Below are 27,187 nucleotides of genomic sequence, written 5' to 3' on the forward strand. Positions count from 1 at the left end.
GAATTTTAAAAAAAAATCAGGATTTTTGGTGTTATAGCCGTTAAAAAATAATGTTACACTAACCATCATAAATAAATTTGCATTGGATGGTTGATATGGTGATCAATATAATGGAAGATTGTAACCTGAATTTTAGACAGGTATAAAGAAAACCACTAACATCATGTATATGTCGATGCGAATAAATGATATAAAAGCTTCTTGATATTGGTGATAAAGAGCTATTGTTAATTGATTTATTGGGAGATTAATTTACTATTTTGTTGAATTGCTTCAAAATCCTCGTTTGACCCACCAGTGTGTTTACACTCCTATCAATAAACGCATAACACCTAATGTTATAACTGCAGACGAAAGTTTCTGTTGTTAAAATGTCACAGTATTCGACAAATCAACAATTCACTCAAACCTCCATGAAACCGATTGCCTTCAAACAAAATAGAATCAATTTCTTACAGCAAAAAAATTTCGGACAATCAGGATCGATTTAAATATTTTCACGGTAAAAAATATCAAAAGTACAATCAGGGCCGTAAAAATTAAAGGAGTTATTTATTTACCGGAACGAACCTATGGAAAAGACAATTTCAAATTTTTGATAAATTTATATAGAGTGCAATTTATTGTTAAATATATTTGCATCTCATTTCCTGCAAAATTCTCCACTTCGTTATTTATTACCATAGCGCGATACGAATGACCGTTTCGTTTAATTAATTAAAACTCCTTCTATAAATACATTTTCGGACTTAATACATGATGTTAAGGTCTATTTATATCTATAAAATACATACATAACACACTGTGTACTTCAAAATAATAAATAATTTCCTGTAGAAGATACAAATGTAAGAAATAAATTACCGAATTTAAGTTTATTTTTTGTTTGTTATACTGTTTTCCGTAAAATTTGTTCCCGTTCTCATTCATTTAAATGACATGCTGCGAATCACCGAAGTGGAAACCAATATATGACTTAACATAATAGAAATCGGAAGGAATTCTTCATTCCGAATTTATTAAAGGGATTAATTGATAAAAATCGGGTCCAAGGACAAAAATAGGAGTAAACACAAATAGCTCCGCGCCTGTGGGCGTGGAGCAATAACTTATTTTTGATAATATTAAAATCGCCCAGCGGTAATGCGGTAGAGTGCTTGACTTCGCCACATCAGCGTTGTTTTTGCCGCGTGGAGGCTGTAAAAGGTCGCTCGTACATTCAATCAGGAATATTATATTTTTGATCCTTAAAGATCTTTCAGCACGACATTATTGTTGTGTTTGTCGTACTTTAAGTTCTTACATTTTGGCATGGGGTTGCGGTGATTGAACGCCGCCTTTCCTTGTTGATCTTGTTTATCATATTTTTTTCAATATTCCAGCTTGAGATATGTTGAATCACCCCTAGGATATGTTGCCTGCTTTTTAAATTTGTCTTTTGACGTCATATCTGTGATATGCAGGCTTCGTAACCACTGATCCCCTTTCAAAATTCCATTTTATTTAGTTCCATCTACTGTTTTCTCGTTAAGGACACACGCTTTCTTTTACTTGTGGACCATACACCGCTTTTCATGGAATGGCACGAAAGTTTCCATTAAAGGTTTCATGATAACCGCCGTACGGGGACGTGGACGGTAACTTGCACTTTCCATTACCGTCCATGAAGAGGCGCAATCAAACCGAGCCTGCAACATTTTCAATTTTGTCTTTTTGGCTTTCTTTGGGGATTCATATTTCTTTCTATTGTGAGCTAGCAATTGTTGGCTGAGTCTCAGGTGAAGTGCTTTTTTATCATTTTATACGCCCGAAAACAATTTGCGTAAAATAGTATAATGCTATGCACCTGGTCGCCGCCCGTCTGTCTGCAGTTTTTGTGTCTGGTCTGTTTCTTTTGAACCGGTTGAAGGTATCGTAATTATTCGGCGGAAACGTTAACTAATAAGGAAACGATGTGCAGAGCACATGTATGACCTTCCTCATGTCAAGGTCACGCCTAGTCATTTTGTATCAAATTCAAAATTTCGTGTTCGCTCAGTATCTTTTGACCGGATAGAAATAAATTTAAACTTTTTTTGGCAAAAAATATTACTTGCAATGAGGCAATATGCAGAACACAGGTTTTGGCTCCTTGAGATAAAAATTGCCCCCGGCCAAGGGTTTACTCGATTTGAATAGGCTTATATAGGAAAACACATTTAACATCCATTGTTTGAAACTGCAATGTCAAGGGCTTAGACATTCAGTATGTAGTGTTGCCTTATAATCATTTACAAAACGATATGAATCGTACTTATTGATTCAATGTTGTATAACAATTACCACCCAGGGTAAAATGCCTCCATCTTAGCGGTCATATACAATCATAAGGATAATCTGTTTTTTTCAGACAAGTTTTTTTTATTTCATACCCTAATTTTCAAAGCAAATATACGTAACATTTTGCCTGTGTCTCCCTTTGAAGCAGAAAAAGATAATAATTAAGAAATGAGCTTAAAATGATAAATTACAACTCGTATTTTGTGTTATTCTTAGTCCAATTTGAGTGCAACGCTTTTCAGTTTTGGGTCATTTTTCCCACAAGGAATAATTATTCCGTATAAAATGAGTAAGCAAACAATATGAAATTTTGCACGCAAGTTATATATCTGCTGCGAGTAATTCCCGTTCAAAAGCATTACCCGTACTTTTCGTTTTTACTTGGATTCTTTTAAAGTGAAATTAAATCACGCAAACGTTATCACGCGACAAAATCTGTCAATTCAGCAGTAGGTGCAAGTTTTCAATTTTAATCACTTTCACTTGTGTTTTGGCAAAACATTACCTTGTTGACGTTGAGGAATTTTGTTATTGCGCGAATGCGCTTGAGGTTTGTAAAGAGTTTTTTTTACAAATAATACCTATTGTGTACACATAAGTGGCCAATATAATGAAAATTGTTTTAATATCAGAATTATTATGGGTTACATTTTATGTACGGGAACTACTCATTTGCAAATAAAATAATTGGTAATTTCGGAACCCCATATCAAACCTCAAAACTGAAAGTTTTTTTCTATTTTAAGAACATGCTAGGTGTTCCATGATTTGTGTGACGAGCCAAATATTGATGTGTTCAATCAATTTCTTGGTGAGTGAGCTGTAAATGTATTGCTCTTTGCTTAAGACTGTCTCGCTAAATTGGATGGAGAATATCTCCGTTACTCATGAAACACTATATCAGCCGGAAATAAGAATTTAGTTAATCAGAGAAATTTACCTCAAGCTTGTCGCAAGTAATAGTACCGCATTCATCATCGGAGCTTGCATGGTCACAACGAAGGCATCTAATAGTTTCTTGTGTTGATACGAATGCGCCTACACCTTGAATTCAATTAATTCCAGTTCACTTTTTTTATTGAATGTAATCAACAAACACAATTATAAATGTATTTCTTTTTTAAAAGATTTTGCATGGAAATTTCAACATCCGGTGAAATAAGATACAATTTAGTCGTAATCAGTGCATTATATATTATTTGCTATCGAGTTTGATAATTTTAAGCTGCATGCCTCCAGATGAGCCAAAAAATAGAATATGAAGCAAACTGAAATAAATCTTCTAAGAGTTTTAGAAAAGTACATTTAACAAAAATACTAGTCAAGTCATTATTTACATCGGTATTTTTCGAAATTATTTTAATCTTTAAAACATTTTCAACTATTTCATGAATAAGCACCAATCTGTAGGCATGCTGCGTTATCTCAATTACCAAACTCGAACAGTACATAGATCTATAGTTAATTTGATTTAATTCTTTAACGTACAAGTATCAGTTTCGGCTTGCTTTAGTTTGTGTGTTTTTTTTGTTGATTATGAATCGTGTGTGTGGTGTTGTTGTTGTTTTTGTAAAGGTGTGTACATGGGACGTTTTTATTTCAAACTGTAAAAACTTATTTTATTAACAAAACATCAATTTGACCGAAACTCAAACCTCCCCCATCCCTGCCCTTTTCCCCATACATAACTTTTCTATGAAATACATGCAACAAATACGAGTCTCTACTGACAACTACAATCAAAGGGAAAAAATCACATAAAACACAATATTACGAAAGACCGGTAGGGCCATTTCAACTTCATGAAATCCAGATTTCATCTTCCTGAATTCACAATTTTAACTTCGTGAATTCTCGTTTTCAAAATACGGAATTCACAACTTCAACTTCATGAATTCACGATTTCAACTTCACGAACTCACGATCACGATTTCAACTTCATGAATTCACGATTTCAACTTCATGAATTCACGATTTCAACTTCACGAATTCACGATTTCAACTTCACGAACTCACGATCACGATTTCAACTTCATGAATTCACGATTTCAACTTCATGAATTCACGATTTCAACTTCACGAATTAACGATTTCAACTTCACGATTTAAACGTCATGAATTCACGATTTCAGCTTCATGAATTCAAGATTTCAACTTCACGAATTCACGATTTCAACTTCATGAATTCACGAGTTCAAATTCACGAATTCAACTTCGTGAATTCACGATTTCAACTTCATGAATTCACGATTTCAACTTCACGAATTCACGATTTCAACTTCATGAATTCACGATTTCAACTTCACGATTTCAACTTCACGAATTCAACTTCGTGAATTCACGATTTCAACTTCACGATTTAAACGTCATGAATTCACGATTTCAGCTTCATGAATTCAAGATTTCAACTTCATGAATTCACGAGTTCAAATTCACGAATTCAACTTCGTGAATTCACGATTTCAACTTCATGAATTCACGATTTCAACTTCACGAATTCACGATTTCAACTTCACGAATTCACGATTTCAACTTCATGAAGTGAATTCTTGAAGTTGAAATCGTGAATTCAAGAAGTGGAAATCGTGAATTCTTGAAGTTGAAATCGAGAATTCATGAAGTTGAAATACCCCACCGGTCTTTCGTACAATATTGGTACTTTGTTCAATATCATTTTCAATTTAAATTTGATTAAAAATTAGTTACCACCAAAAATGTTTCTATTATAAGATTGAAATGTTTAAAATCATTTTCAATGATCATGCAAAATGAAAATATATTATATAAAGTAGTTTTCAGTGTGCTTTATGCGTCCATGCATGTATATGTAACCCTAGCATACATTTGTAAAATAGTATATAAATAATAGAAAGAGCATCGAAACACGAGGCTATTTGATGTATACGAGGGGGCGTAGCCCCCGAGTATAAATCAGATTGCCGAATGTTTTGATGTTCTTTCTCTTTTGTATCATAGTCAAACATAAAAACACGTTCCCTGTTGTCACAATATGAAATATGTAACCAATGAATTAGCATCTAAATATGACATTTCTGTCGCTTTCACTTTCTCTGCCGTGTCAATAAGTAAACGCCAGCAAAAATGAGCCAATCAATTGGCATGCTCTGGAGTGCGGGTAACTAATACCTGCACTGCAGTTAACACACGGTGCATGTATATGTATACGATTTGACTCGTACATATTTTCAACAGAAAGGTCCCCAAAATATGATACAACAACAGATTTACATTTGTGTTTTTGCATTTTTTTCCGAAAAGTCAATTAAAGTTATGTTCACATTTCTGTTAAACATAGATACGTTCTTACCTAAAATGAAATAGGTCACGACTAGTAATGATGCTGATAAATCTACAAGAAAACAAGAAAGTATGAAACACAGGTAAAAGTGATATACTGTTAGTTAGAATCAGTTTGTATAATAATGTTTAAGAGGACGTTCAATTAAATTTGAAGAATGATAAAGCAAAGTTCATCAACAATTGTTTATCAGTATTTTGTTTATGAACGTTTTACATAAATATTTTATAAAAAAAACATATGAGCCGCGTCATGACAAAACCAACATAGTGAGTTTGCGACCAGCATGGATCCAGACCAGCCTGCGCATCTGCGCAGTCTGATCAGGATCCATGCTGTTCGCTATCAGTTTTCCTACTTGTAATATAGTTGGTTAGCGAACAGCATTGATCCTGATCAGAGTGCGCGGATGCGCAGGCTGGTTTGGATCCATGCTGGTCGCAAACCCATTATGTTGGTTTTGTCGTGACGCGGCTCAATTATATCTCAGGGTTGTTGACCGCATGGGACAAGGACTTAACATTCATTGCTCAGTACTAGTTGGTTCTTGGAACTGATTCGAAAGTGTGTCTGTAAAAGCTTATACATTCCTACACAATCGAACTAAGATTTCTTCTGTATAAACCATCAATGAAGGAATTGATGGAAAAGTTATAGTAAAAAAATATACTCTACCTGTTAATGTATAAAGTAATGTATTATTGAAATATATACAAAACTCAAAGTTTAGGATAACAGGCAATATACACAATAAAAAAATAGAACGTTTGCCCTAGTATGTAGTAACATCAGATCATTGTTGTCGCTCCGTTATGTAGCCATATATCGTGACTTTTATGACCTCTGCAAGGCAAACTAACCACACAAGAAACAGAAAAGAAAAAAAAACAAACACAAAAAGCACCAAAAAACAAAACAAAGACAACCAAACAAATATAATGGATCGTCCAGATTTAATTTTTCTCCAATATTTTATTATTTCAAATAAGATAATGTGTAGGTATGTAGTTTTCTCTCATTCTAGTTAGTAACACATACATTGAATGTTAAGGTAACATAATCAGTATTTTCACGGGAAGTGAAACATTCTAGTCTATATTAAGCGGGCTCTACACACTATTCGATAAAAATAATGCAATATTAAACAAATCATCACAGAAATAAAACGTAAACCTACTTTGTATTGTCGGCGCCACGCAAATCACAAATGTCACGCGATATATGCACCGTATATATGCGACCTACCTAACAAAATGTAGCTGACTGTGTGTTGAGATAGGTATGAACTAGTTTAATGATATTTTTTAAATTCAAATTTTTTTTAACTGTTACATTATAATTATGATCATATAACTTTGTCACTCTCATTTGAAGGCTATACAGGTTAATATTATGATTAATTTTCATTTTCATACGATACGTTATATATTTCAACACAATATGTAATAGAAAGACCATCGAAACACGAGGTTATCTGATTTGTACGAGGGGGCGTAGCTCCCGAGTATTAATCAGATTGGCGAGTGTTTTGATGTTCTTTCTCTTTTTGTATAATAGTTAAAAATAACACGTTCCCTGGTGTCACAATATGAAACATCAGAAAAAAGGAACCAATGAACGAACATCTGAATATGATATTTCTATCGCTTTTCCTTTCCCTTTTGTCACACTATGTAAACCCAAGACAAAATGAACCAATCAATGGGCATGCTCTGCAGTGCGGGTAACTAATACCTGCACTCCAGTTAACGCACTGTGCATGTATATGTATACGATTTATTCAACAGAAAGGTAAGGTCCCCAAACTATGATACAATTTATCATTAGTTCAATTGGATTTCATATGCTTGATTTTATATTCTGCTCCTACATTATTGAATAAACAAACATTTACAGTCTTTTAGATACAGTGCAGTCTCTTCAATGAAAATAATATTCAGTAAAAATAACTTAATAATGAATAGTTTTACCTTTTTTCATGATGACTGTCTACTTTGATAGTATCTGCAAAGTATTAATACAACAGTTTTGTCTCAGTGTACCATAATTGAAATTGACTTGGATTGAGATCTTGTTGCTTCACGCTAAATTCTTATTGTTATATTAATATATTTATGGTGTCAACCTTCCTGCCTCATATATGGACTTTATAATGCATATTTTTAACAAATCCTTATTAAGGAGATTCCATTGAAAGCCAGAGTAACACTATTTAGAAGTCGATATAGCAGAGTTGTATGGTGGCTGATTTTGTACATCGCGCGTTGCGTTGCCGATAGCGACAACGCAACCAATTTCGCTAGTGCCAGCACGACGCACAAAAGCGTATAGTTGGGGTTTCATTACAATGTGTACATATCTTGAAATTTTAAAGAACAAGTCTCTACTTTTAGATTGAATAGCAAGTTACTTTCACAATTTATCATTCTTCGAATAAGATCAGGACTTTTTACATTACCTCTATACATAAAACAAGAACCGGTTGAAACGTATGATGGTCCTCGAGAAGGTTTTGGACACAGGAAAGTATAAAAAAATGAAAAAAGTGCAAAAACTCCAAAATTAGGCAAGGCAGAGTTATGTTGTTTTGCAATGTACTTTAATTCAATGAGATCTATATATCTATTAAGTTTCGTGATGATGTCTTTTATAGTTTCAGAGTTATGTCCCGGGTAAAACTCAAAATGTAAAAATTAACAAAGGGCAATAACTCAAAAATTAGACAAAGATGTGTTTAGGTTCTTTAGCATTGCAATTCTATCCAATGAAATTTATCTACCTACAAAGTTTTTTTGTTGATATCTCTAATAGTTTTAGAGTTATGTCCCTGACAAAAGTCAAAATGAAACAATAAACAAAGGGCAATAACTTGATTGTTCGGTAACATCATTATCTTAGTACAAAAGAATAATTTAAATTGTGTTTTAAATATACGGCAACAACATAATGAAAAGCTAGTAATCAAGAAAAGGTGCTTAGAGAGAGAGAAAAAAATAATAAAAAATAAAATTTATTCGTTTGCAAGACAAACAGAAAGTTTTGAATGCATTTAATAAATATAGATAAATTCTAAATTTTCATTTATTCTGTTCATTTAATCTTATATCTAAAACTTAACCGCTTACCACTGTCAAAAGAAGTCCTGGTGCAATTAGCAGACAGGAATGAAATCTCCGTAAGATAAGACATGTGTAAGGTTAAAGTCATTTTGTACTTCGAACACGATATTAAACTGCTGACAAGCGAATAATCACGTTGCACACATACAAACACATTAAATGTGTCAGTTGAACGAGTACATCCTGTTATTACTTTCCAATGCAATTTATATCTTAATATTAAATGTTGTTTTTTAATGAACGTCAATTTTGAAGGTAATTGGTAGCTGATGATTCGTTATTCCCAACTATTTAACAGCTGGTAGCTGGTTGTTGGTAATTCAATACACTTTTACCAGATAAAATGATCAAACACATCAAGAAGTTTTAACACAGAATAAAAGAGGGGGCCAAGTTGGTTATTAGCGCAAATCTGCAGCTGAGTCCCTTGGTCGACGTCAGGAGACAGGGTGTTAAGTATTGTAAAACAGATCTATATATCTGTTATATTTACTCCGGAAAAGTACTTTCTGTTATAAGGGTAAACCATGCCAAGTTCGAATTAAATTCTGGTAGCTAGTTGGGGATTCACGCTAGTCCCCTGGTCGACTTAAGGAGACGGGTTGATACCATTTGGTAGAATTCATTTATCTTGTCATATATCGGTTACTTTTATTCTGAAAAAATATTTTCTGTTTTTAGAAAACATATAATGTTCCAATAACCAACTACCTTCTGTTGGTAGTTGGAGATTAACATGAATAATCAACCGAGTCCCCTGGTCGACTTATGAAGGGGGTGTAACCATATCTTGTTATACAACTGTAGAATTTTTTTCAAAAAAAATACTTTTCTAGTTCATATATGCAATATCCGAACAATCAACTACCTTTTATTATGTAGTTGGGTATTCACGCGAATAGTGGACATAGGGAGACAGGGTGTTTAAATATTGAAGAACACATCTATCTTGCAACATATATCCGTTATATTTATCCCGAAAAAGTACTTTCTGTTTACAGGGTAAACAAGCTAAGTTTCAATTACCAACTACCTTCTTTTGTGTAATTTTTGGGATTTGCACGCGAGAATAACCAACTAGGTTATTACATTGTACCCTCCTTTATTCTGTGTATGAGATGTTCGAACGTTTCATGCTTGTAATAGTGGATTGAATTACCAACTACTAGCTGTTAAATAGTTGGGTATAACGAAAAACCAACTACCAGCTAGTAGGTAGCTGGTTATTCAAATATACAACTACCTACCAAATTGCCGTTATTTATTTCTCTTTCATCTAACATCTGATAAGATATACAATAATACAAATAGGTTTACGCAGTTTTTTAGCAATATCTAAATTAATAACATTAATATAAACAAAAATCCCTCATATAATTTCTAAAATTATTTAACTATTTATCAGTAAACTCAATGTTTTTGTTCCGTTCGAGAACCATAGTTTCTGCCAGCATTTCTTCATTTTCCTCACTCGTCATTTCTACGTGAATATCATCATTGACCTCTATATCCTCCAACATGTTTTTACACATGTGATGTGTTACAGCTGCACACATTGTGTGGCTTACAACACTACTGGTAGTCCTGACACGATCTCTGAGAACAAAAAAAAGCAAAACCGTAGAAACAAAAGTCGTTCGTTCACCAAGAATCTCGTACAACATTTACATGCTTATAAAATGTCAAATTGCTACATTTATCACCATTTAATTAACTAATATCTTAAAAGAAAGGTTAATCTGATAAATGATGAATTGAAATATTCCTCGGTTGTATTTAGGCATTACATACAGTTTTATATCTAATATCAAGTGTAACCTGAAAGTAAAGTAATAAAATTGTGATTCTTTAAAACCAGTGGCAGATTAACAATGATGTGTATATATAAAAAACAACAAAAAATCCCCAAAAAACAACAAGCAAATTGTTGAATTTATATCCACCGCCGAGTGCTGGTTCTTACCAACACAACGACTGAAGACATAAGGCTTTATTGATATATTTATTAAAACCAGTCTTAAATGATTGACATAGGTATGCTGAAATAGGTGAAATAGTGTCAGTTGTTCCGAAAATTCATGACTGACGTAAATATGCTGAAATCCACTCAGTTGTTGCAAATAATGCATAACAAATGTAAATCTTTGTATATGATGAAAATTCAGGGTCATAACAGGGACCATAACTCCGTGTTAAATAATATTATTGGGACATGACAATGAGATGCAAATTTCCTTTTCGTATTATTGGTCCCCACAGTCTAAATCAATCACATCTTAATATTGATGGTTCCAATAAAGTTTCTATAAAAAATTCAACCAGTAGTTGCAGAGAAGTAGTTCGGAAACGATAATTGCTCTATTTCATACATCATAACTATTAAAGGGCCATAACTCTGTATTGAAAGGTCTGATCCAAACATGGCAACGATAAGCACATTTCCTCTTGAGATGGTTCCTATAAAGTTTCGTTGAATTGCAACCAGTAGTTGCTGAGAAATAGCACGTAATCCATTATTGATCTATATGCATACTGCATAGCTAATCAAGGATCATAGCTCTGTGTTGACGGGACTAACCCAAAGAAGACGATTTGCGCATCTTTTTCATTGGATTTTCCCAGAAAGTTCGTTGAATTTCAGCCAGTTTTTGCAGAGAAATAGCGAGAAAAGGATTATTGTTTTATATGCGTTTTGCAAAACAAATTAAGGGCTAAAGCTCAGTGATAAAGGGTCTGACCCAAACAATGCCACGATTTGCGCATCTCCTCCTAGTATTGATGGTTACCATAAAATTCCGCTGAAGTCCAGCCAGTAGTTGTAGGGAAGCAGTTCGGAAACGATTATTGCTCTATATGCATACTGTATAACAAAAAATGGCCAAAACACCGCGTTGAAGGGTCAGACTCGAGCAAGGCGACGATATGGGCATCTCCTATAGGTATTAATGGTTCTGATAAAGTCAGTTGAATTCCAGCAAGTAGTTGCAGAGAAATAGCGGGGATACAATTATTTCTCTATATGCATACAGTATAACAGGGCCATAACTCTGTGTTAAAAGATCTGACCCAAACATGGCAACGATATACGCATCTCCTTTTGGCATTGATAATTCCCATAAGGTTCATTAAATTCAAGCCAGTAGTTGCAGAGAAATAGCTCGAAAACGATTTCGAATGGACAGACGGACAACGCCGAAACAATACACCCCTCGAGAGTCCATCGGCGGTGGATAATAAAACTTCTATATAAGAGGCTCATCAATATGTTTCAAACTATGCTTCATGATTTTCACGTCACTCCTGTATGTATGTATGTGGCATAGATATGAGCGTTTTTTTCACGTCACTCGTTCATGTCCCTGATTTAGAAATTTGTATGACACTCGACCATGTTTTTAAAATGAATGTGGACCTTTGGTTTGTTCATGACACTTATATAAGACGTTTGGCTTAAACCTCTGGTTCAAGTATTTGATGAAAATACAAATTAATTATGTGCTTTAAACCTCATATCTAGCATTCATATCTTTACCATAAGTATGAATGTTTGGTTAAAGCCTGTTGTTCATGCCCTAGATATAAATATACACTTTCGGTTTAAGCCTCTCATTTATGTCTATTATCTAAATATGAACTTTTTAAGTATCTCGATTCTGACTTTTATTTTAAGGGGCTTTTGTATAAAAATGAACTTTTAACGTCCATTGTTTATGTCTATATTATAGAAATGAACATTTAACACTAATTTTTATACGAGCGACAGTTGTAAAAAAATACAAAATAAAGATCAACAAGGCAAATGCACCGTTAACAGAACGCGGCCCCGACACATTCAAGCAGGGCACCCAGAAGGCACCAAAGCCACACTTATCTCTGATATAGGTTTGAACTCTTTAAAATATTCGTTTATATCGTTGATGCAATTATGAGTTGTTCTCTAAAGGTTCTTGTTCATATCTTTGATACAAATATGAATTATTGATTTGAGCCTGTCAGTAATTAATGCCTTTGGTATAAGTACCTCTATCATCTCTTTGATGAAAATGTATAGTACTTAAGTTACAAGCCACTCTTTCATGTTTGTTTTCATGTTTGTTATATATATATATATATTAACTTTTGTATTTGGTTCCTCTCCCTGGTATCAAAATGAACTTTTGTTTCAAGAATCTCGTCCATGCATTTGGCAAAATATGATATTTTCTTTGAAGCATCTTGCTCATAAACATATAATATTAGGTATGCCATTTCTTTTTAATCTTACATATTAAGACATATAATCATTTTTCTGTTCTAATCAAACAAATACATTGTATTTTTATAACATCAGGCAGTACTGGAAAATTTCACCGTACAAAAAAGCGAGACTGAAAGGAGTATTATAGAAAATATACAAAAAGTGTATTCATGTAAAACATTGATTATAATAATTATAACTTACAGCAAAAACTCGACGGCAAGAAGAAGGGCAATTGGTTCAATAGGAAAACTAAGAGATGTCAGAATCATCACGATAATTACAATTGATGCACTTGGTACTGACGGAACCGCCAACACTGACATTGTTGTTAGAAAGCTGAAATTTAAGAAAACAGAAAACATCTTTTCTTATAAATACATATCGTTTCGATGTATAGGCTGATAAACACAGAATAGTTAAACGTGTTAACGTTTTGAATCAAATGCATTGAGTTGAATCATTGACTTGCAAAAAGGACCCCGATGCTTTAAATTTGAACCTGATGAAAAAAAAACTTTCAAATATTAGTATGAATAATATCCAAAATGCTCTCATTGTTTCTGAAAACGAACAAGGTAATTTGTTCAATAAAGAAAGAAATAGAAATGCCACTGCATTAAACAATAGCAAAATATATGCAACAGATGTAAATGTGTTTAAGCTTTTATTTCTTTACAATTAAATTTTGCGATTATGCAGTAGTATTTAGTTAATACGGGGACAAATGAATATTTCAGTATGTCATAAATTGAGATGTATTTATTTGCTGGATCAATTATTACTATTAACATGTAAGAAAAACCCATGACTCACCTGCTAGGTCAGACAATTTTTGACCCCAGATTTATATTTTGATAAATTTTGGTAGAAGTCCACTAGACAGTGTTTTGTGCCAATATCTTAGCTATAGCCCAGTTAGCCAGTAAGTAGTGTGTGTGTGTGTGGAGGAAGATTTTGTTTTACTTTTGTTTTACTATATATATATATATATATATATATATATATATATATATATAAACACACGACGTCCTAGTTAGGAACAACTTTCGGCCTAAGGGCTATAATTAGAAAAAAATCATTGAAGATTGAAAGGCAGTGTTTCATGCCAAATATCTAATATATATGGCTTGTAGTTTTGGAGCAGAATATCCTTTTTTATTTGGGAAAAACAATAGTAGATGTCCGCTTGGCAATGATTCATAGCAAACATCTTATGTCATATCATTTTCGTTTTAAAAGAGATTTTTTTTTTAAATTGACTGTATGTGTATAGTGAAAACCTATAACCAAAGACTGGGGCTTATTTTGACACATGGGCCAACAGTCTTTGTAGAGGTCCACAACACATATTTCATGCCAAATAGCTAAGCTCTAGCCCGTTTAGTTTAGGGTAGAAAACTTTTAATTTTTGCTTTAGGTTTATAGTGAAAACCTTCCTGTTATTCTTTTGGTTGCCCTGACAACCGGATTTCGGCATGGAATCAAATTCTTTAGAAACCACTCAACCAAGGAAAAATCCTGGTAATTTTGGTTGAAATCGAACCAGTAGCTTTCAAGACGAAGATGTGTTAAGTTTTAAGATGCTATGTGGCATAGAATAGAGAATAAAAGAATCCCCAAAGAACGTACAAAACGACAGAATTTAAAATGTTGCAGGCTCTGTTTAATTGAGCCTATTCATGGACGGTACTGAACAGTGCAAAAAAATAAATAAAGATCAACAAGGTAAAGGCAACGTTCACATGACACAGCCCCCCGACACACCCAAGCAGGGCACCCAGAAGGCAAGTTGCCCTTCACGCCCCCTAGCACCCGCTTAAGCAGTATATCAACATTTAGCATGAAATGGTAAAGATGCAAAACATTTACCAAACAGTTAAGACGGTGACAGTTGTGGTCGGTATTCCTGAAATATTTGACAAAAATAAACACGAGCATGCAATAAACACAGCACTTCCATTTGAACTCAATGCGACGTTAAAGGGAATGGTAAATCTTGTTATTCTCTTATCAAGTTCTAACTTGACTTCACAGCTTGTCAACATTTCTGGTATGGCAACAGGTCTGCAAAAAAAACAAAACAATTTAATATCTTACTAGTGTGATACTGATATGTGTCATGTCGCTTCGCTGCCCTTTACAGGATAAAGTTTTTATCTTTACATTATATTTTACATATTAATTAGATTCCGTGCTAAATGATATCTTTAAAATGATGATGATGATGATAATAACACTTATTACAATCTTTATCTATGATCGACATCGGTACAGTTGTAATTACTCATAAATTGATTGCACTTTTAAATATAGTACTATGCTAACAATTTACGTGGTTTTAATATATAACATCGAAATATGATACTTACACAAAAGTTAATAATAAAGGTTAATATATTTGATCAATTATAGCAACAGTATGATGCACGTTTTTCATGACTTTATCATGCTAGAAACAGGTCACTACCCGAAAGAACTATAACAACATTAAGAACAAAAGTCCCTTAATGTTTGTAAAATAAAGTTGGTTTATTTAAATGAGAATACATGTATTTTTGCCTTAAATCTATCAATTTGTTTAATCAAGGGATGAGAATTGACAAGTTGTACTTACGTGCTTGCAGCAGCAAAAGATATAAACCATGCTCTTGATATTGCCGACATATGCCTAAAGGGATTTCGTCGGGTTAATGCAAATAAAATCAAAGGCATAACAATGACCTGTTGAACAAAACAGCCAACAAGAATCGCAGAAATAAACAGTCCAAGGTCACGAAACACACTTCCAACATCATCAAGTTCAGCTACAGGCACTAGAATTAGACTGAGGACCCCTATTGGTGTTGTCCTGTAAAAATTAATAATCTTTCCTTATATTAAAATCATTTCCTTTGTGGAGCTTCACACGTTGATATCAAGCTTCAAAGCATCAATTCATCTTAAATGTATAATTCCAGTTAATATTTACCATAGTAACCATCGGATAATGATAATAACTACTCGTGTTAATGCCTCTAAAACATCTATCAGTGGTCTTCCCTGCTTACCAAGCGCAGATGTTGCCATTCCGAGTAAAGTACATGCAAAAATTAAACCTGAAAAACACTTTGCCTTTATAAATTATTGTCTTTTAATATACAACGCAAACTTTCAAGTAACATTATTTTGAAATTTAAAAATGAAAACCGAAAATGTTTCAGGCTCAGTTTGATTGAGCCTGTTCATTGGCCATCCAGAATCCAACCTTTATAAACGACAAAAGTTTCAATATAAAATTTCAAATGTGACATATTCGTGACTTTAATTGAAAACGGCGTATGGCTAAAAAATAAGCTAATGCGAGTGCCTTGAACGAAAAAGAGTTGGCAAATCTAAATAAAATGGGTTTTGAAAGAAGGACACAGAAGTCGTTTAAAACAACAGGCAATATATTCTTAGGGTGATTATACAGAGTTCCCCACATCTGTCGTGTTAAACGATCTTCAGCACCTGAAATATAACTACGGACTCTACACGCCATGGCTAAAGATGATGTAGTTTGGATTATTATAGAAAATCGAAATTGAATCCCTAAAAACGCCTTATATAGCAAAAACAGAAATATTACATAATCGGTGTGATTGAAAATATTCATGGAAATTGTAAGAGCAAGCTCCTTGGACCAGATTAACCAGAATTTAACATTTATACATGAAATGGCAGGAAATTGAAATTATAACTATCTACAGATGTTTTTTACAATGTGGGATCAAAACGTTTCTACCTTTATAAGAAATTAATGCTAACAATAACACCCATTTTATATTTTTTCAAAGAAAACCACACAATATACAAATTCAATACACCACATACTAAAATCAACGAAGTAGAATTACTTTTACAGAACGCAGATTCCGATTTAACCCGGACACACAAGAGGGCAGCAGTGCGGAGAAAGGTGGGGACGGTCGTTGCATTAAAGGCCCATTTTGCTCAAGAAATGATTTTACTTTTAAAAGCTTTTATTTTTGTTGTCCTGTTATAGTTTCCAAAAAGTTACTCATTGGCCACTTACCCAAACCACCATTTGCTTCTGTTGCTTCGTAGAAAATAGTTTTAGTGATTAAGTATTTTGTATGGAAGTCAAACTTCTACATTGTTTACATTTTGCTACTTTAATTTAATGACATATATTTTAACATTTAATGCTACTTTTGTCAGGTGATAAGCATCTAATTTTCTCTTAAATCATTATTCAAACATTATAAAAAGCACTAATGTGTGCCTTTTCTACAAAAGTAAAATATCATTCGTTTCTTAGGACTAATGTGACTTTAACTGTTACATAAATGAATCAATTTAATCAGTAATATCACGGTAAATGCAAAACAGCACATCCAAAAGTGCTTATAGGGAAAGAAAGGGACAATGGTTGATTGTTACTCTAGTTGTCTGGACTGTGAGGTTTTCTATTCATGATGTGTCAATTAACAAGCATTCAAGATTAACCTCTATAAACAAAGCTCTGAAATTGGGTTGATATTCCTGTTCTTCTTTCGCCAAAATTACTTTAATTTAAATTATTATATACCTAATCATGATGATATTGATAATAAAGCAAAAATAAACGGATAAGGATAAACAGTTTTTGACTAAAAAAAATTGCCTTTTTAAATCCCGGCCAATTTTGTTTGCATACCGAGTAAATTTGGTCCACTGGTGCTTCCAAGTGTCTTTCCTACGATGACAAGAGATGATTTCCCCGACGTTGTGTTAACTATGTCTTTGTATTTGTATTCTGTCAGCGTTTGTTGAAAAGTTGCTTCGAATAGGTTATCAGGGATTATGTTTCTTTAAAAGAAATAAACTTTATACTTTATTCAACATTTAATATAAAGATTATTATAAGCATTACTTATTTGTGACCTTCTACATTTTAAATATTTATTCTAAGATGAAAAGTTCGGCGTAGCTTACCAAGAAAATGGTATATTTATACGTCAATATCAAGTTATTCCGATTTATTGTTATAGATAAAAGAGATTTGATTCAAAACAAGGAAAAGGGAGTAATTCGTCTTTTTATTTTTTTTTGATGTTAGACTACGTTCATCGCATCTGTAAATTAATTTCACTAGTGACACATGGTACAATCATTAAAATATATAACACCTAAACATGTCAGCAAATATATCTTGCGTCTCTAAAGGCTTCGTTACCAAAGCAGATTGAACTTTGTCTCTTCCACTTTCTACACCTAAAATACAAAACGAATATAATAATCCAATTTTCAATCCTAAATTAGCACTAAGATAGTTCTAATATTATTTCTTTTACGTTTAAACTAGAAAACCCAGTCAATGGACAATTCTATCTACAGTCGAAACTTCCGACTAATAACGAATCATGCAATAATAAGAAAATAAACGCGCTCAGGTTATATATGATAAAAGGGTAGATAAAACATGACTTTATAATAAGGTGTTACACGACAGAAACTTATTTAACAGACATTTTGTTTGGAAAAAAATCTGACAACAATGAAACAAACGAAGGATAAAACTATGTCCAAACAGATTTGATGAAGGTTAAATGAAGGTTTAAACTTTAACTTTATCCGAACAGATTAAATGGAGGTTTAAACTTTAACTATATCCGAACAGATTCGATGAAGGTTAAATAAAGGTTTAAATTTTAACTTTATCCGAACAGATTGGATAAAGGTTAAATAAAGGGTTAATCTTTAACTATATTCGAACAGACTGGATGAAGGTTTAATGAAAGTTTAAACTTTAACTATATCCGAACAGATTGGATGAAGGTTTGATAAAGAATTAAACTTTGATTTAATGACGGTTGTAACTTTAACTATATCCGAACAGATTCAATGAAGGTTTAATGAAGGTTTAAACTTTATCTATATCCGAACAGATTTGGTGAAGGTTTAATGAAGGTTTAAACTTTAACTATCTCAGAACAAATTCGAAGAAGGTTTTATGAAGGTTTAAACTTTATCTATGTCCGAACAGATTTGATAAGTTTGATATCTTTACTTATTTTTGATTAACTAGAATAAAATTTCTTAGATATGCTTCTTTGTCAATTGCAAAACAATAAATAGATATGGACATTACAGAGTTGCTTTCTACGACATGTTTGGTATAAAAAGGTATGTTATTTGAATACTTACCCGGTCGAAAAACGAAGAACGATACAACACCAAGACCTGTGCCCAGAGCATTTGTTACAAATATAAAAACAAATGAAACCATTCCAATTTTTCCGTTGGCTTTTGGGTGAAGTGACGCAGTTCCTAAAATTAAATAAAACTTATTTAAGCGTTTACGGAAAAAAAAACTATATACATTACATTTTCCACGCTAGATATATAAAATGGTATTGTCTTTCTTTCATCTTGACAAAACTATTCATCATTTTAAAATCAATCTGGAAACATTTCATAATTTTAACCTCCGACGTTTCGAGGGGATAAAGAAAATACGCAAAACATGATGATGACGTTATATTCTAACACTCACGTGATTTTGTCACTATAGACAAAGAAGGAAAAAAACTGGTGTTAAACTGCCAATAAACACCGGTTAGGGACTACTTGTATATGCGCTGTTATGTTTTCACCCTCGATTGTATAGTTTACAAAGCATTTTAAAGCAACAATAAAAAGCATTTTTATTTATATTTTCAGTTCGTATAATGTTTTCTTTTCATACAATACCGAAAAATTATATCTCACATACACTAACGCCACGTAAAGATCCATATCAGTTAATAAATATTTTGACAAAACGGCGCCAATCCGTAAGCAGCGTAATTACGTCATCCTAAGTAAACAACTCATTCATAAACAAGCTGACGTTATTTCATAATACAAGCATGACAAATGGGGCGCTGATGTAAACACAATACGACGTAAGTTTATATTGTTGAAAACTTGATAAAATAACGTTTTTTTTTTCTTATTATTTCTTTTGTTTAATAATTTCTATATCTTCGCCACAGTAGGGTGCGAAAATCGAACAGCGCTATACGAAAATCGGCACCGGAAGTTATTTCCGCTTGAAAAATAACATTAGTGATTTTCCTTCTTTTAACGTGTTAGAATCGAAATAACATCGGCCTGAGAGGTGTATATCGGCTATTTAACACCGGTTTTGTCGTTTTGATGCGACAAAATTAACCACTCAGGCCTACGGCCTTCGTGGTCAATTCCTACGCATCAAAACTCCAAACCGGTGTTAAATAGCCGATATACACCTCTCAGGCCGATGTTATTTCTTAAATAAACATTATTACGGCATCATCATGTTTTGCGTATTTTTATTGTTGACGTTTACGACGTCATTTCCTGTATACAAAACATAGTGTAAAACAAGAAGATAAAAATGTGATTCATTAAAATAAACAAAAACTCATTGAAAAAGAGGTATTCATCATTTGTAGCAAACAATTCAATATATAAACTAAAAGAATAGCTAACAAAACAGACCACTGTGAAACGGTATGATACCCTGGCTAATCTGGTCTTTACTATTGGTACGGGTGGAATCGGATGCCGCCAGCTAGCACAGAGATTTACAGCCATTCTGTCCATGTAAATTTTGTCTAACATTTTGGAGTGGATATTTTTTTGAGGATTGCAATCAATATTTTCAATATTGGGCAAAATATGTAAAATGTTTTTAAGATTCCCTTTCATCAATTGTTATCAATTTATAGGACTTAAATGTTAAGTGTTAAGGTTTTTAGGGTGAAGTGTCATGCAACACAATTTAATAGGAGATTGAGCAGAACATGTTCATACCTGTAATTACACTGGAGACTATCAGAGGAACTATCATCATTTTTAAAATACGTAGGTACAGCTCACCAGGTAAACCTTTAAAAGATTAAGTGTCATATAATCAAAGAGAATGTGTTGCTTATGAGCCTCAGTTTTATTTTAATTAATGTATTAACCAAACAACACCGATAATAATATAAACTGCTATCTGAAAAAAGAAGAGAAACAATCCTATAAGAAGAACATATTTAATTTGCAATTTAAATTCACATGTATGTAGTTCTTAAAAGTCTGAACTTGATTTTACGAACAATAATTGGTATATGTATTTGTTTCAGTAATATATACTTATATATTATATGTACTTTATTTGTAATGTTTTTACAGTACGACTCAGCAGTTATTTTTTCACCAGTTATTTTAACCATTCGTTTCAAATACTATATCTTTGTTTTGTACATGTATAACAGAATTGAGAAAGAAGGGCATTATCTTTGAATAGAAACCATCAGGAGCAAGGTAAAGCATACAATAGAATATAACTGATTAGAATAGTATGGTTAATTAAAAAAGAAAGTGGGTATAGATACAAAAATCTCGTTTAATTGCTATTTATGATTTAGCCATTTAATTAATCATTTGATACAATTCTGGAATTTTAAAACTTGTATCAAGCATGAACAATACGCAGGAAATCAAGAATAGTAGATACATTTAGATATTGTTGGGGTTACATTCCGAGAATGTTATTCTTTCTTGGTGTTTGATATTATCAATTTTTCTACTTGCCAAGCCATAGTAATGCGGAACTCGATGGAGAGCTTGATCTGACAGCAAACCCGATACCTATTCCACATATCACGCCTAACAATGTTAGAAGTAGCAGAAGGTTCTTCTTAATCGCTAACATCAAACAATCTATTTTTGCCATACTTGTCCTGAAAAAAAATCAATGACCGTGTATTTTAACTATTAATGCTATTAATGAGCATTTCACAAAACAATCATCACCACTAAGTGTATATTAAAATGACTAGAATTAGACAAAAAATAAAGAAAAACTATTTCCCAAACTGTTATATTATCGCTTAATAAAATCACTGTTTGGAGTTCGGATTCGAGGAATTAAATCATAAGGGCGTAGCCCGAGTGATATAACGATGCGCATCCGAACGACAAACAGTGATTTTATCAAACGATAAAATCACCGATTTGGATATATTATTTCAATTCTAACACGACATTAACAAATAAATGCTGTCGTACCTAATGCCGGCTCGCCACGGCGAGCCGGTATTACGGTAGGATTTTACTGAGAAACAACCTAAAACTCCGAAGCTATCCAAAAATTTAATCGAAGCTTGGCTTCCAGCTTTCTACAAAATTTATCTATCAGGGCTAGGATCCAAAATTATTTAGCCAATCAAATTTAATCTTACATAGCGTCAAAAAACCTTCAATTTTCACGCCATTTTTAAAAATCAGCAAGTATTGTTTTGAGCGCAAAGATATAATGATGATTAAAATGTTTGTCTTTATGAATTCTTTTCAATAAATCATATTTACACTGACTTCTGATTTAGCGATTTCACCTGTTGTCTCTGTAGTAAGTTTTCGTTTGGTTAATTAACATAAGTGTACATCTGGTTCTGTGCATTTTTTATTTTTCCTTTTTTCCGGTCATTTTATCCTTTCCGGTATTTAGTGTATGTATTTACTGGCCGGGATCCGGGACGCCCGGGATCCGGGATCGTATAAGATATGGAGGAAAAACTAATTAATTTAACTTAGAATATAGATATATTTAGAGCTATTTATTAACAAACTTAAAATGCGGAAATCACAATACTTATAATTATATGCCTAATTAATTGGAAAAATCAAAGACTATTTTCTTGAATTGGTCAAATCCCGGGATCCCTATATGTTTTAAAACGATCCCAGCTTTTCTGAAAACTGTATACTTGAACTGGTCAATCCGTGAGATCTATTTACATTTTAATACGATCCCGGCTTTTCTGAAAACTATATTCTTGAAGGAAAAGAGTCAACTCGGCCCTATACAAACTCGGCACGGGTCAGCTCGGCACGGGTCAACTCGGCCTACTTTACAAAAATATATATAATGTATTAACTTTGCTTTGCATGTTGTTAAGGTAAATGAATGATTTATAATATTGTACTTCTGCCGAAATAAAATATATTTAGAAAAAAAAATGTTATTTATTTGTCTTGCAGATAAAATTAATATAGATCTAATAAAAATGTGTTTCCTTAGATGCATTTTGTAAGTAACATTATTATCGCTAGTTTGGGGCGATTAAATGTCCTATTTTAAAATTTATTACATCAATTAAAAAGCTGGTAATCTAAGCTTTCTCTCGGTATATATTCTTTGACACTGAAGGTATTTAAATTTACGGTTAAACCTACCACGAGTCAGAAATACAGTGAGATACGCAATCAGTTATCTTTACTCGCAATTCTACTGATAATTCCCGGGATCCCTATATGTTTTAATAGGATCCCGGCATATCTGAAAAACATCTTCTTAGACTGGTCAATTTCTGGGATCCCTATATTTTTTAATAGGATCCCAGCTTTTCTGGCTGAATTGATTGACAACTTGTGTTTACTTTAGGACTTGTGCCTCTCATTCCAATACTAAATAACATAAATGTATTACAACTTAATTTTGTGTAAAGAGACATCTTTATGAAATCTACCTATCTAACATTTTGTGGTCAAGGTCAATAGACCATATAGTAAATGTGCATAGACATAGGTTCTTCATTCAATCTGTTTACATGCACCTTCATATATACTCATACTCATCTTGGTTAAACTGAGAGAACTTTATATGTCACTTTCAGTCAATGACTTTAAGATTTTGAATTTACTGGCCAGAATTCCAGTTTTGAATTTATTCTACTATATAATTAACAAAATTTTCTTACATTTACACTGGCCTGAACTTATATACACTGGCCATCGGGCACCGGGCCAGTGTTGACTTCACTTTTATTTTGATGTTCGCTGAAGTCTCTTCAGCTAACAGAACTGTCATTTTTACATTTAAACACACCCCTTGAAAAAAATTACGAAGCGAGTCGCTACTAGCTTTTTTAAAAGCTAACCTTGTATTAAGCTAAATTGCGCCTGATTTGTTAATTTTCAGCGCGTCGCATTTTTTTGCGGTTACGTCACATGTCTAATGGTTACTCCACACGTCTAGATATGGAATGTCAACAGTGATTTTATAGCGTCATAACACACACACTTTCGGTTTTTCTTTGTTAAATAGGGAACATTGCTGGTCGTGTTAGAATATCTCATTAATTACATTTTAATTTTACCAAGCATGTAATTGTTTCTGAAAGCATGCATTCGAATCAATTTATGTCATACTTTTAGTTGATAATTTGAAGCTAGATGTAGAAAAATATACATGCATAAATAGTAAGAACGTAGAACGCACTATTTCCACTTAAAGTGAGGTTATTTTATGGAAACATTTGCATACATATATAAACTTAATGAACATACGTCCGTCATTTGTTGTTTTAATCTCAATCAATATTTAATATCAATCTTTAATTGTTTCAATAAAATAACCTCACTTTAATTGGAAATAGTGCGTATATATACGTATTGTGAGAAACGTCATTTCAACATATACCATACTGAATGGTAATCTCAAAATGCTCATTCTTTTTAATTTCAAATGAATATGATAGTTTAAAAAAACTCGTATGTATTCACATGCGGTTAGCTATTTTTAAATGAACTGGTTGTCAAATTTTTGCAAATACATTTTTTTCTTGTTGAACCTCTCAATTCAAATTGTATACCTTCAAAGACAACTTAGTTATTTTTTATCATTATAATTAATTGAATTACATAGCATCAATGGTGTGTTACTTTCGCATTTGTTTTATTGAATTGTCCGAGCAATATTAAAAAAAAAAAAAAAACAAGTAGAGGATTTACAAAAAAAAAAGTGAAAATGTTTGAAAGGTTCATTATTTATTAAATATTTATTTAAACACATTATGCATACTACTTATATCGAGTTTATTGGTGTGTCAATGAAGAAAATGACATTAGTGTATTTCTTTGCTTGCTTTTTTAACTATAACAACACAGACATATATAAGATAAGCGTACTACTTGAATGCGTAATGTTACACAACTTTCGTTTGCTTTTAAGGCAAGATCGTGCAATTTAACGATAAATTAACGAAGTGAGGACAAATCAATAAACTATCTATGGTACATTTACCATAACTCAATACACATAAAATGTCTCACATCAAAGTCTATATCAATTTTATAGTTATAACTCCATATTGAAAAAATACTTCATTCAAGGCATGTTTTATGACTGATAATTTATACGCAAATCTTATCTTACATGTTATACTTTAAATGGCCATCACATTATTTTGAAATATATATCTAATTCAATACACTCGACAGCGAAATAAATGAGCAAATTTGACTTTTACATGGTTCGTTGCAACAATGGTACTTAAAGAAAAAAATTGCAAAATGGTTGAAGAAGAGATAGCTTATAACATTTTCATTAAGAGTGGGTTACACGCCTTAAGAGTGATGGTTAGAATCTTGGCAAATATTCTAAGAGGACCCCAAACAAAAACAGGACACGGCGCGAGGCAGAGCAGGACAGGCTTATAACTAAAATGATGCATAAAATGAAATTATAGTAACCGACAAGGAGATCAAAGAAAATAAATAAATGGTTGATTAATTAGCCAACAAAGGAAAGGGCACAGGGGAAAGGGATAGGAGATTCGGGGAATGGGGTGGGGGCAAAATTATTATAAAAAAAAACATGGTGTAAAAGAGAAGATTTTTACCATTATTTTTGCAAGTACTAAAATGTATTTTATATATATTTATATAATTGGTATTCAAAATCAAATAAATTCCGATTTAATATGTTTCTGATTTTTTTTATAGTCTGTGTTTAAATATCCATTTTATGGCTGTTATATTCACCTGGTTATCAAAGTTGCTGGACGAAAATCGTCCATATATGATGAAAAAAAATGCTCGTGTTGTATTCGTTAGAAAATTATGTTTGGATCTCGGCATGATTATATAGAGTGCGCAAAACAGAACCGGCCACCATTCAGTTCTTTATAAATCATAGGGAGGAGTGTGTTGTTAAAATGAAACAATTACTTTTTAAAACAAGTGATTTGTAACGATTAACCTGTCCAGTTGTTAAAGGACTAGCCCTTCTTTCTGTCTATCATCAATATCTAGGATATTAAAACGTAATTGGATGGTACTCAGAGACTATAACCAGCATATCACCAACTGGTGCAGCAGGTAAATGGTTAAATCAACGCCTGTCTAATAAGCGATATGTTTTTGTTTACAAGGAAGATTTTCCAAGTAAAGCTGAAAAAGCACACTTAACAGAAAGCTTTGTGCATTTGATTGTTAACATAACTCTTTTGAAAAAGTATTTAATTTTCACTTGATCAAGATGCCAACTTCTGATCAAGGTAAAGTGTTCGGATTATTTGCCCTTAACAAATGAGCTCATTTTTGCTAACATTTTAATTCACAAATTTATGATTATAAAGTAAACAAGAAATAATCACAATGAAACACTTGAGATTAATACTTACGCTATTTTAAATACTATTCCTATTTCCAACTGCGTATCAGTTTTGGTGGGTAAAACACTACTATGTTTAACACTATCAACATAGCCAGTCAGACAGTGTAAAGATATAAAATTACATTAAAGCACTCTAGATAGCCGCGAAACGATCCGTTAAGTTTTAATAAATTATTCAATATTTGTACGGAACATTTATCAAATAATAATTTGTTAATGAAGCCGTGACATTCAACGAGCCCGCAACATTTTCAATTGTGTTGTTTTGGGCGTTCATTGAGGATTCCGTTTAAAAAAAATACACACGAGGCGGATCAAACAGAATGTTATATACAAACAAATGAAATATGTTTTTGTCAGTATCTTATATGTATATGCTTAAATCATGTGCATTGACGGGAAAAGAATATCGTTGTCTCTGCTTAATTACATGAATTATACAGAACTTTCCCATATTGACTTTTTTAATAACCTTTTTCGTCACTGTGGCTGACACAAGTCAATACCAAATATTAAAGTGATGCCGTCTGATTTAAGACTTCGCACTGTACACTCTTCAGGAAATGAAAAGAGAATGTGAAAATTATTAAGTGTTCATCAGTATGGCACTTAAAATGGTAATTTGTCAGTGACGAATGAACATACAATTCAAAAATAACTTACGAAAATACGTTATGCTTGTATCTTTCGGAGAATGATATAGTCACACGTTTAAAATATATAGTTGGCTGAATACTTTGCTGCTGCTTTTAAAT

The 27,187-nt window shown here is 32.6% G+C and overlaps 3 protein-coding genes across 6 annotated transcripts in view; 1 reads left to right on the plus strand and 2 right to left on the minus strand.

Moving 5' to 3' along the window:
• LOC132725920 (uncharacterized) overlaps window positions 1-8,852 on the minus strand; it is a 35,916-nt gene extending 27,064 nt beyond the window's left edge. For all 4 annotated transcript variants that reach the window (XR_009625126.1, XM_060711120.1, XM_060711121.1 and 1 more), the window contains exons 1-4: window positions 8,764-8,852; window positions 7,609-7,642; window positions 5,648-5,689; window positions 3,260-3,363 (exon numbers count right to left, since the gene is read on the minus strand). Coding sequence is in view for 3 of the 4 variants with exons in the window: in XM_060711120.1 (XP_060567103.1) it covers window positions 3,260-3,363; window positions 5,648-5,689; window positions 7,609-7,618 (156 nt within the window). In the remaining variant the exon portion in view is untranslated. The remainder of the gene's footprint in view (window positions 1-3,259; window positions 3,364-5,647; window positions 5,690-7,608; window positions 7,643-8,763) is intronic.
• LOC132725919 (kidney mitochondrial carrier protein 1-like) overlaps window positions 1-26,359 on the plus strand; it is a 263,207-nt gene extending 236,848 nt beyond the window's left edge. Inside the window, exon 10 of the mRNA XM_060711118.1 lies at window positions 26,350-26,359. The gene's annotated coding sequence lies outside the window, so the exon portion shown is untranslated. The remainder of the gene's footprint in view (window positions 1-26,349) is intronic.
• On the minus strand, window positions 9,190-26,641 carry LOC132725918 (excitatory amino acid transporter-like). Its single transcript, XM_060711116.1, has 11 exons — window positions 26,440-26,641; window positions 21,566-21,714; window positions 20,798-20,872; window positions 19,166-19,288; window positions 18,148-18,232; window positions 17,676-17,827; window positions 15,966-16,092; window positions 15,612-15,845; window positions 14,867-15,061; window positions 13,199-13,333; window positions 9,190-10,353 (listed from the first exon to the last, which is right to left on the minus strand). The coding sequence occupies exons 2-11, from the start codon at window positions 21,705-21,707 to the stop codon at window positions 10,152-10,154; spliced, it is 1,470 nt and encodes a 489-aa protein (XP_060567099.1). The 5' UTR covers window positions 21,708-21,714; window positions 26,440-26,641; the 3' UTR covers window positions 9,190-10,151.
• Window positions 26,642-27,187: the final 546 nt, after the last annotated feature.

Source organism: Ruditapes philippinarum, unplaced genomic scaffold (genome assembly GCF_026571515.1).
Source record: "Ruditapes philippinarum isolate M1 unplaced genomic scaffold, ASM2657151v2 ctg27_1_1_1_1, whole genome shotgun sequence".
Classification (NCBI taxonomy): domain Eukaryota; kingdom Metazoa; phylum Mollusca; class Bivalvia; order Venerida; family Veneridae; genus Ruditapes; species Ruditapes philippinarum.

Bases quoted from the DNA above. Each gene is read 5' to 3' on its own strand.
- LOC132725918 (XM_060711116.1), bottom strand. From the start codon at position 21,707: ATGGCAAAAATAGATTGTTTGATGTTAGCGATTAAGAAGAACCTTCTG. The intron at 19,289-20,797 runs GTATGAACATGT...ATTTAATTTTAG, and splicing joins AGTCTCCAGTGTAATTACAG to GAACTGCGTCACTTCACCCA. The intron at 16,093-17,675 runs GTATGCAAACAA...AGTGTTTTTCAG, and splicing joins CAGTGGACCAAATTTACTCG to GTTTAATTTTTGCATGTACT.